General features: G+C 37.8%; 1 protein-coding gene across 1 annotated transcript in view; it reads left to right on the top strand.

The window, feature by feature from the left end:
- Window positions 1-664: 664 nt before the first annotated feature.
- Window positions 665-11674, top strand: part of LOC106528389 (programmed cell death protein 10-B) — a gene marked incomplete at its 5' end in the record, with an annotated part of 12266 nt that continues 1256 nt past the window's right edge. The window contains 6 exon segments of the mRNA XM_014023541.1: window positions 665-849; window positions 3889-3942; window positions 4905-5022; window positions 5132-5258; window positions 6910-6988; window positions 7068-7150. Of these exon segments, the coding sequence (XP_013878995.1) occupies window positions 760-849; window positions 3889-3942; window positions 4905-5022; window positions 5132-5258; window positions 6910-6988; window positions 7068-7150 (551 nt within the window).

Below are 11674 nucleotides of genomic sequence, written 5' to 3'. Positions count from 1 at the left end.
AGTAAACACATAAAAGCCTTTAAGTCAGTTATTTTTGCAGGCATTGCACTAAAATTTGGCGTGGTAGTAGCTGAGACTTACTCACAACACGTGAGTGTGACATGTCGCGACATCACGTGAGATTACGCTAAAGCATTTTCAGGGTTTTAAAAATAAGGTCGCAATTCTGTCATTTTATTTACATGATGATCGTAGTTTAAAACTCTATGTATTCCTTCAAGAAATACTATATTTTTAAATATTTGTATTATTAGTCTGTCAGTTCTGCCACCTTTTGTTGCAAATTGCCTTTTAAAAATTTGGGGGTTCTTTTTTATTTGGTTTAAATCTGTGCCAGTAGTGATGATGTGTTTGGCTTCATGTTTGAGGTTATGATAGCAAAGAGCTGTGAGATCAACTTACTGTAGCCACTTAGTGACATCAGCAACTACTGCAGACTGATTCAGTGTAGTTTAAAATAGTTAAAATTATTATAGATGAACAACATTCAGCATAATTTAGTCACAACCTAACCAAAACAAATCTTTTTCAGATCATTGGCTGTCCATTAGGATCACTTTTCACATTAAAACATTAAGAACAGATTTGATGTATTTTCATTTCTTTTTTCTTTTTTTTTTTTTCAGGCTCTTTTCCCTCTGGAACTTTTGCGGTTTTCAGAGAGTGTGTGTGTGTGAGTGTGTGTGAGTGCATGTGTGGGTGTGTTTGAACTGCAGTTGCTCTTCATCGTTTTTGACAAGAGCTACTCCTCCCTGGAGGATGACAATGGAGGAGATGAAGAATGAAGCGGAGACAAACTCCATGGTATCCATGACGCTGTACGCTGTGATGTATCCAGTTTTTACTGAGGTAAAGCAGCCGAAGACAAAAGTGTTACTCCACAAAAAATAAATAAATAGTAGTCACACTTTAATGTTAAGCAGAATCTCATTTTGATGTAATTAGCAGATCGGATCATATCTCTTTGTTAAATCATCTGTTTATGATATTTGTCTCATAAGAAAAAGAATAATTCTAAAGTGACATTATTATGAACAATATTTCCCATAGCATCATATTTTAGCTGCTGATTAGAAATTCGAAGCTAATGTTTATGTTTGTTTTTTTGTCCCAAACTGGAGATTATCTGAACTTGGTTTGACAATAAAAGCTTCTACGTTAAGTTGGCTCACACAGACACATTTCTAAGACCTCCAGCCTTTTTTGTCCAGGGCTTAGTGATATACTTGGTGTTTCTTTTTCCATTGCATGGTTCCCTTTTTTGGTTAGTACTGCAGTCAAGTTTCCAAGTAAGGCAAGTTGGTGCCAAACAACACTGTGGTTGTTTTCAAAGTTTTCAGGTTAAGCACTTGTGGCTGTGAGCACCAGTGCACACCGGGCAACCTGAGAACAGACTTTTATGTGCCCAGTTCATGAAAATTAGAGCATTTAAAAAAATATGGATTTACAGCTGGATCTGTTTTATTTCTCTGCTGAACAGAGTACTTTAATTACTACTTTAAGTGGGGTTTTGTGGAAAGGAAATGAACAGTTATAATTTTACCTGCTGCAAAAAGCTCTTTAGATGACCTCCATTTGGAGAAATGGATTTTAATTCTGATCAGCTAACAGCTAGGATGGGGCAAAAATCAAAGTGGACTGCTGCCATTTTAAAGCAACTTCAGAAACCATTACATTGTCATCAGGGTTGCACAGCAAGTGCTACAGCTAGCTACTATCCTTGCAAATGACCATCAATTAAATGTAAATCATCAGGTAATGTGAAATTGCCTGCAAAGTAAAGGCTTATAAATTTGTGTTTGATTGAACTGCTATCAGTTTTTTGTTTTAAATATGAGTTGTTTTAAGATGCCAGCAATTTGTCATTCAATATCTACAACAGGAAAGATATTAATTGTAGGGTTGGGCATCATTTGAATTTGAACGATTCCGGTTTTCAACGATTCCCTTTTCCGATTCTTTTTAGAAGCAGGGTCTAAACAGTTTACATGGTTTTAAGGAGGTAGCTGCAAAAATTGCCCATCTAACCAAGTCTTAAAATCTTCTATCCAGCCAAAAATTATTTATGATCTTTTTTGAGACTGATATACTGAGCAAGAAAAGAATGTTAGGTTAATATTCTTGTTAGTTTGGGAATATTTCTTGTCTTAAGGCCCTGTCACACTAGACAACTTATGCCAAGTTATGAAATATTTTTTATGTCTAAATTGCTCATAAAATAGCCTCGTAAAAACCAGACCCTTGTCCTTCACTTTGCTTCGTACAGAGGGTCTGGACTCAGTGCTGTTGAGAAGCGATTTCTTGCAGGCGGCGTGGCCTCTGCTGAAGTGTCGCTGTGAAGGAGGCTAAGCTAAGAAGCTAACCGGAAATCGCGTGTGCTGAAAACAACCCTACTGAGAGGAGAGAAGTACCAAGCTGAACGAGACGACAGTAAATGAGAGCTGCTGCTTTGTCAGACAAATTTATTTTAATTTGGAAGCCTTATCAACAGAGACTGGCTTCATTCACTTCCTCCACTGCTGTATGCTAAACTAACTAGCAGACACTGTGCAGAACATCGTTGTCATTCAAAACTCCGCCTTCTGTTTGCTTATTGGCCCAGGTAAAATAAACCAGAAGCAGACACTGTGCAGAAAATCGACGTTCTGTTCTCTGATTGGCCCGGCTAAAAATCTGCCAGTGAAATCCTTGTCAATGGGAGAAGTCCCAGACGGAGCAGTGAAGGGAAACTAGAATTGAGCGGAGCTGCGTAGGAAGGCAGAGGCCAGGCTAGCTTCAACATAGTCATCTTTTAAATGTTCATAAGTTCATAAGTTGTGTAGTGTGACAGGGCCTTTACCAAGGGCAATTGACTTACTGCACTGACAGATTATTAAGTGAGTCACACTGTGCTTTTGCATGCACACTATAGGGTTGGGCATAATCGTATCGTGTGTGATTAATCATCAGAAAAACATTAATTGATTATGTTTTTGGCACTGGACAATTAATGTGATTGTTTCCACCAGGCAGACTGACTGGTGCTCCTCTCCTCTTCAAATATGACGAACATTAAAAATAAGTTCTGTAATTTATTTATCCATCAACACAATTTAAAATTTGATTTATAGCCTGAAGTCTGTAATTTTGACACAATTTGGAACAGATTTGTACAAAGAGAAAATCTTTCCCGCTAAATTTGTCATGTGATCAGGACATAAGAATGTCCAGGGACTTAATCATCAAATTAATCGTTATCGGCTAAATAGCACAATTAATCGTGATTATGTCTTTTGCCGATATTGTCCAACCCTTGCACACTACCTGGGGATTCTTCTTTGGTGGTCGGGCGGCTCACACATTCTTCTTTGTATGTGCTCAGGTGGCTCACCTGTGAGTTTTTCTTGCTTGGTTTTTGGCTTCTTCTTCTTCTTCCAGTCGGCGGACTGGGTATCAAAACGAGAAATCAAAATTTTAAAATTTGCACCATTCCAGGAGAATTGAAACGTTAGTCCCGGTTCCAATGGAGACTCGAGACTTGATGCCCAATTCTAATTAGTTGTTATTAACCTTTCCAAAATCTCTATTTCAAAATATTTGAACTGTCCCTTTAAAACTAGTCAAAAACTTTTTTCAGTGCAAAACCTGCACTATAAGTCCCTTTGATCAAAAGTGCTTGCAAAATGTTTTGTAGCCAGATAAAGACAGACACACAGAGAGAGTGTGTGTCATCACAGCGTCACACTCGCCATGACAAAAAAAAAAACAAGCTGATTCTGCTGACAGTCCAATAGAATCAACGCTGTGCCCTGAAATAGGAAAGCACAAAGTGACTGCTTCACTCTGTATATTTTTAGTTTTGACAGTGAAATTCACTCTCTTCTCTTCTTTTCTTCCTCCATTTTTTAGCTGGAGAGGATCAACATGTCAGCTGCTCAGACGCTCAGAGCAGCCTTCAAAAAGGTGAGCTGAAACATAAAATAACTCACATCAGCCATAGCAGTTCTCTGATATGTTACATTTATAATTCATCTGATGCACGCTTTTATTTAAAAAACCCAGACATTTTGGCTCTGACTTTATGCAAATAGTAACTCCCTTTTTTTTTTAGCAACATCACCGTAACAACTTTGCATCATCTATTTCCTTTGTGGAAGTAATCGACACAATACAACTGTGTCAGAAAACTGTTCCACTTACTATTAAGTAATAGTGATCGTTGTTTAAACAGATAAAACCTTTGACTTAAATTCAGATTAGTTATTTAGATTACAAATTGGCCTTCAGTTTGAGAGTTGTTGTCAATTGCAAACACGCTTTGAAGAGCCATGTTCGGCTTTTGCACTTCTCCTGTTGCACTTTCAGTGCTTTCTTGTGACACTAGGGGTCATGGCAGCCTCACAAATGGTTTTAACTTTGGTGTTTACCCACACAAAAAGCTGTCCCAACAAATAATTTGACTACTTGTTAGTCGGAGTGTTATTGGAATATTAGTGATGGTGATATTCAGGTTGATGACCATAATGCAATAATGTTTACTTTTAATGTTTACACTGCTCTGATTACAATGATCAAAACATGTATAAATTGCTGTTACAAATATAAGACCTAAGATGAGCAGATTAAATAATTATGAGGGAGAGACAGCTTTGTTGTCGTGCAGACCAAAAGGCTCTCTGATCACCTTACAGGTGTTTTATTGTAACCTCAATGGTTCTTTTGTTTACTTCTTGTCGTTGCACCAGTTGTGTCTTGACTGATATAAATAAGGCTAAATGATCCTGTGCTTTCATTCGAACTGCTAACACTTTGTCCCTAGCTTTGTTTCCCCAGATAAGAATTTTTGCACTAAAACTATTTCCTCGTACCAGAACAGTGCGATTCTCCTTCCTCATCCTGCATGCGTGTTCCTCCTCTGTTGTCAGGCTGAGCGGGAGAACCCTGGTCTGACGCAGGACATCATAATGAAGATCCTGGAGAAAAAGAACGTTCAAATCAACTTCACCGAATCCCTGCTGCGCATGGCTGCAGATGACGTGGAAGGTGAGCTGTAAATAGTCTCTGGGTTTTTTTTGTTGTTGTTGTTGTTCCTGCTGTGTTGTGATCTAAAAAGCCCCCCAGTGTTGACTCTGATGGGCGTCTTCTCCTGCAGAGTTCATGATTGACCGGACCGAACAAGAGTTCCTGGACCTAAATGAAAAGGCCAGAGCACTGAAACACATTCTTAGCAAAATCCCAGATGAGATCAACGACAGAGTACGCTTTCTACAAACTATCAAGTGGGTGTTTTTGCTGTTTTGAAAGAAATATTCTAATTCCTACTGATTCATCTTAAAATGTGCAGCTCTGACTCAGTAAATGATAAAGAAGGCTGGTTCTGTTCTGGGCACGACTGTGGAATCTCTGGAGATGATGGTGCAAAGAAGGATTTTACATAAAATCCAGAACATTGTGGACAACCCTGACCATCCTCTTCATCAGACTGTCACAGAAAGACAAAGTGTCTTCAGTCGGAGGCTTCTTCAACTTCGCTGTAATACAGACGCTACAGAAGATCTTTCCTGCCCACAGCCATCAGCATCTACAATGTTTTTAGTTAAATGAGTTACAACAACACCTAATTTCCCTCTGGGATCAATAAAGTATTTTTGAATTGAATTGAAATGTAGATATATTCCACATCCAAGATCAGTTCTGAGCTGCAGTTGTCTAATCTTTAGTCAATCATGATGTGTCTGTCTCCAGTAGATATGTGGTGGCGTTGCATTAAAGGACTGCTTTGTTTCACATTACAGCAAATATTGGGTTATTTTTATGTAGCAACACCTATTTAAATCTCTATGAGGCAGTCTATGTTGATTGTTACAAAAGAACCAGTTAATTTAAGTGCAGAACAAGGTGATAACTGTTCTGTGAGGTAAAGTGAAGCAAGGCCGTGTGGGTTTAAAGTGATCAATGCAGCTTTAAAGGGATCCCCRATTAGTTGTAACATTAGACTTTATTTGATAAACATACATTTTAACTGTAAAATAAAGACTGTAAAAATACCGTAGGATGTTCAGTTTTTATCATTTTTAAACTAAAAGTTTAAAAATATATTACACGGACGGGGCCATTTTATTTACACGCAAAGCATTCTGGGTAAATGATGACGTGGATAGGTCCTTGGTGCGAGGCTGCTAGTGAGCTATATCCACCCTGAAGGTTAATCTTGGACAATATCTGATGATCGACTCTTTTAAATGAAACCAGAGAGCGTTGACAGAGAGGAGAAGGTAGAAATGACTCAACCTGTAACTGAAAATATGGATGGAGGACCTCAGTTTAGCTTGTTAGTTTTTGCGCTAGCACCGAGCTAATACATATAAGGCTATATAGTGTCGGTGTTAATGCAAAGGCTAACAGGCTAAGCTGAGGTTCTTCTTCCATGAAGCAGCTCTGTTGACCTCCATCCATATTTTCAGTTACAGGCTGAGTCATTTCTACCTTCTCCTCTCTGTCAACGCTCTCTGGTTTCATTTAAAAGAATCGATCATCAGATATTTTCCAAGATTAACCTTCAGGGTGGATATAGCTCGCTAGCAGCCTCACACCGAGGACCTATCCACGTCATCATTTACCCAGAATGCTTTGCCTGTAAATAAAATGTCTCCGTCCGTGTTAAAATATATTTTTTAAAAATTACAAAACTAAACAGCCTACAGTATTTTTACAGTCTTTATTTTACAGTTAAAATATGTTTATCAAATAAAGTCTAATGTTACACCTAATCTGGGATCCCTTTAAAACGTGGCCACTGTGGCAAGTAAATGACTTAAACTAGAGAAGCTAAAAGGAGTTTTACAGTGAAGTGGATATAAAAATGCTGCGTATTTTTTACCATTCTGACTTTTTTGCTTGTTTCTTACTGGTGTTGTCTTCTGTTCACAGAGACATAGCCAGCGCCATAAAAGAGCTCCTGGACACAGTCAACAACGTCATTAAGAAATATCAGTACCAGAATCGCAGAGTGAGTAACAAACACATGATTACATTTGTAATTGTTGAACATTGTCTCCATTTCTAATATATTTTTAATTCCCTCGAAGGCTCTGGAGCACCAGAAAAAGGAGTTTGTGAAGTACTCCAAAAGTTTCAGTGATACCCTCAAAACATACTTCAAAGATGGAAAGTAAGTGTAAATCTAAGCCCCTGCCTCAGCTTTTTGCTGCACTGTTCATGAAACATAAGACAGGGATACTAACCTGGTTTCAGACTTTAGAATCAGTCCGCTACATGGTTTTTTTTTTTTTATATATGATCAAGTATTGTCAGATTGGACAATTTCTAGGTAAAAAAAAACCAAAAACTAATTAGCATCAAAGTAGGACCTATATTTGGAGCCCCAATTCAGAAAAAATTGGGACATTTTGTAAAATGTAAAAAAATAAAACTGCATTGATTTTAAAATATCATACACAATAAAGCACAGGAGCTGTTAAATGTTTAAATTAAAATATTATCACATTATTTTTAATGTAACTTTGAATTTTATGACAACAACACAGCTTAAAGTAAAGTATGTTTACCTCTATTAGTATCTCTTCTTATTATCGATCTGTAAACCTCTGGGACCTGAGGAGACCAGCTGCTGGACGTTTTGTTTTGGAGAATGTTGTCCCATTCTTGTCTGGTGTACAATTCTAGCTGTTCAAATGTTCTGGGTCTTTTCTGGATTTTTTTTTGTTTTGTTTCATGTTACTCAAATGTTTTCAACTGGTGAGAGGTTAAGACCTGCAGACACCCAGACTGTTCTGCTACAAAGCCTCGCTGCAGTGGGAGGGTTAGCACTGTCTTGCTGAAATATGTAAAGCCTTTTGGTGAGAAAGATGTCTAGCTGGAAGCATTCCCACATAGCAGACAGGTGTGGGCCAGATCTGGTGTCCAACTGCCACTGCTGGCATGGCAAGGGGTAGGCCTGTCGCTATAGTCAATAAATCAATTAATTGCACGATAAATTTTTTGAGGTCGGTAAAAAAAATGAGGACGATAAGTTTCATTTTCCTGCTTGTTTGTTTACTTCGTCTCTCTCCCTCTCTGTGCTCCGCTGCACAGGAGCTCAGCTGACTCCTCCCCTCCTGTTTTCTTAGTGTCGGGAGGAGTGAACTCTCGCGTTAGCGTGAGAGCTGGTAGCAATAACAAACTAAAGAAACGTTTCAAAGCAGAACGCGGCTGCTGCAGTGTGGGAACACTAGAGCCTGAATTTCGCTGCGGGGAGACACTGAGAGAGAGAGGAGGAGGAGGAGAGGTGGGGACTGAAACTCCCCCAGACCCGCGACAAACTCGTCAAGACTTTACCTGTAGCTCCCAAAAATAACAGAAAACTTAAACGCACCATCTGTGTTTTAACTAAACACCCAAAAAACCTGTAGCTGTCCCAACAACTCATGAGGAAAACTCTAAACTGTCTGATTTCCTCCCCCGCAGCGCTCTGCTTGTCTCCTCACTGAGAGTCCCCTCCTCACACACACACACACACACATACACATATAGACACGTTTGTTCTTCTATCCTCATGGGGACTTTCATTCATTTACCAGTATTTTCTATTACCATTTGAGCCTAAACCTAGCCTACACTTTACATGGGATGTGAACTGGGCTTATGTCCCCATAAGAAACAGTGGGTTCTCACCAGGCTGTGTAGTTTGCTTCATCTCTAAAGAGATGCTGCTCTTTAATATTGTTTATTTACTGTCTTAGTTGTGTGTGATGTTTAATTTACATTTTGTTGTTCTTTGGTTTTTTTATTCAAGTGCATTTTTTGTTAGAGACTGAGAGTCTACTTTGTTAAACATTCTTTAAAAATGAAAGTTTATTGATTTATTACACTTACATATTACGCTTTTATAATTATTAGTTGTAAAATGGTCACCAGGCAATATTATCGCTTATCGCAATAATTTGTGAGACAATTAATCACCCAGCAAAATTTGTTATCGTGACAGGCCTAGCAAGGGGTTTGCAACCGGATGTGGGCCAGGTCTGGCAAGGATGGCACTGTTTTTAAGATGGCGTGCCACAACTAGCCCGGTTGTGGTTTGGTTTTTGTGGTGCTGGCCCATGCATGGACCACCTCTGGCAAACCACAAAGGGCTGTCATTCTTTGTGTTATCTGTTCCAAGCGTTCGAGTTCTAGTGCCTTGTGTGGGCCAGAACTGGGCCTGACAAATTTAGCTATGTGGGTATGTTCTAAAACAAAGACAGACTCTGTCTTTCAGGGGAAAAAAAATAAAAAGCTCCAAAAGATTGAGGTCTCTCAATTTAAGATCAGCAAGTGTATGGGATAAGATAACTGTCAGAATTATTGTATGTGTAAGAGTCTAAATTTGTACATGTAAGTCTATAAACATACATAAATTTGTTATAACTTTGCCACATTACAAGTACGAATCAAATTTACAAGTACAATTCTTATGTGAGAATACAAGTTTTTAAGTTACAAATACAAGTAAATTTGTTATAACTTTGCCACATTACAAGTACGAATCAAATTTACAAGTACGAATCAAATTTACAAGTACGAATCAAATTTACAAGTACGAATCAAATTTACAAGTACGAATCAAATTTACAAGTACAATCCTTTTACCTGTCAAAATAACAGACATTATGCATGGAACACCGAAAAGATCGATTGCCTCTAGTGGTCTGGCTTAGTTACTGTTTGCAATCGATCTTTTCGGTGTTCCATGCATAATGTCTGTTATTTTGACAGGTAAAAGAATTGTACTTGTAAATTGATTCATACTTGTAAATTTGATTCGTACTTGTAATGTGACAAAGTTGTAACAAATTTATGTACGTTTATAGACTTACATGTACAAATTTAGACTCTTACACTTACAATAATTCTGACAGTTATCTTATCCCATACAAGTGTTTCTTTCCAAGGGGGCAGAACTGATTGATGGTCAACATTGTTAGAGCGTAAGACATAATTGCTGTTAGTTCTTTGTAGAAAAGTGCACAAATAAGACAGCACTAAGCCCGGCAGGGTCTTGTCAATTGGAGTAACTCAGTGTGTATACCTGTGTACACTCAGAGACCAGCTAGATTTAGTGTACAGCTCACAGTGAGGCAGGTGTAACCCGTGATGAACCTCAGGGTGCTGTGGTAGACTCTCCAAGGACTGGAGACATTAGGGTGGGGTCAGTATAATCAAGTAAAGGCATAAAGGTAGCTGATACGAAGATCTTTCTAACTCTGAGTGAGCAACAGGATTTGTTTCTAAAAGAACAACCCAGCTGTAGCTTGAATTTACCAACCAAATTAGCTGTGAGGACATGGTGGCCATGGTTTCCCATGAGAATTCTGATTTGTTTGACCACTGAACAGTTTTCCTTTTTAAATGAGCTCTGGCCCAGAGAAAAAGGTGGCAGCATTTCTGGATGGTGTTCACATATAGTTTCTTGTTTGTACGATAGAGCTTTAACCTGTGTTTGTGGATCTGGAGCTTGAAGTGTCCCTGAGTCCACGCAGTGCTGTCCAGAACAGAATCAGATCAGGCTTTTTCTGTTGTAGCTCCCAAACTTTGGAACGGTTTCATATTTTAGACTTTCATCATTGACACAATGCCCCCCAGCTTTGTTGGGATTGGGGTTGTACTTACATACCATTAACAAATTACCAGCAAAGTCAAGAAGTACTTTAAAACTTTATTTTTCATATTTTGATTTTTTTTTCAATGAAACCAACACAAGCAGTGCAGTTTCATACTGCCACCTGCTGGCAACACTACAACACTGCATTTATTCATCAGTGGAAACAAGGTGATCTTTGAGGAAATGGTTAAAGGGAAATAAACTGCAGAATATCCCTGCTGTTTACTTCCTGTGGTTCAGCTTTGTGTCGTCATGGACCTGAGTTTGTTTTTAGCTGAACCTCCTGCTTCAGTTCAGGAAGCACCAAACAGCAGGGATGCAACCTATGAACCTCATTTCCACAAAACGAGAAGTGAGAACAACAAAGTGTGGCCCATTTGAGTCATTCTGATTCAGTCAGCCATCGCTTTCCTGATGGAACAAACAATGATCAGAGGCTGCTGCCCAACAAACTGCTGCACTTAAATTAACACTTAAAACAGAGAGAAAAAAGTTTATTTATTTATTTAATTTTTAAAAACAGCAAATTTTATATACAATAAAAAATACAAATGACCAATGAAACGAAATGAAAGGCAGCAGAAAGAAAAAAAGAAACCTTATATCTGCCTTTCTCCATGAAATAAATTCAAACAATAATAATCTTTACAAAACAAAGAAAACGTTTTAGAACAAAAAGTTAATTTATTTGCTAAATTTATCAATTTATTTTTAATTTCAACCTTTGGTCTTAACCAGATGAATCGTAGAACAAGTTTTAGTTATTAAATGCTGTCATATAATAATAACAACAACAATAATAGTAATATTATTCTTCTGTTATCATTTTTCTGTGTTTTGTGTAATTTACTATTGACGAGACATTTTTTTGTTATAGGTTGCTTCATTTTTTTTAAATTCTTTGGAAATCTGTTATTGGTATCAGAGTTTTGACTAAAATAACTAAAACTAAATAAATTAAATGAGTCGTTTAAAATATTTTTTTATTCTATAAATAAATTAAAATTAAAAATTTCAAGTTGAAATTATTCATTTTAATTGAAGTGTATGTAC

The sequence above is a fragment of the Austrofundulus limnaeus genome, unplaced genomic scaffold (assembly GCF_001266775.1).
Source record: "Austrofundulus limnaeus strain Quisiro unplaced genomic scaffold, Austrofundulus_limnaeus-1.0 Scaffold376, whole genome shotgun sequence".
Taxonomy (NCBI): Eukaryota; Metazoa; Chordata; class Actinopteri; order Cyprinodontiformes; family Rivulidae; genus Austrofundulus; species Austrofundulus limnaeus.
Note: the sequence above shows the minus strand (reverse complement) of the source record. Positions and strands in the feature narration are given on the sequence as shown.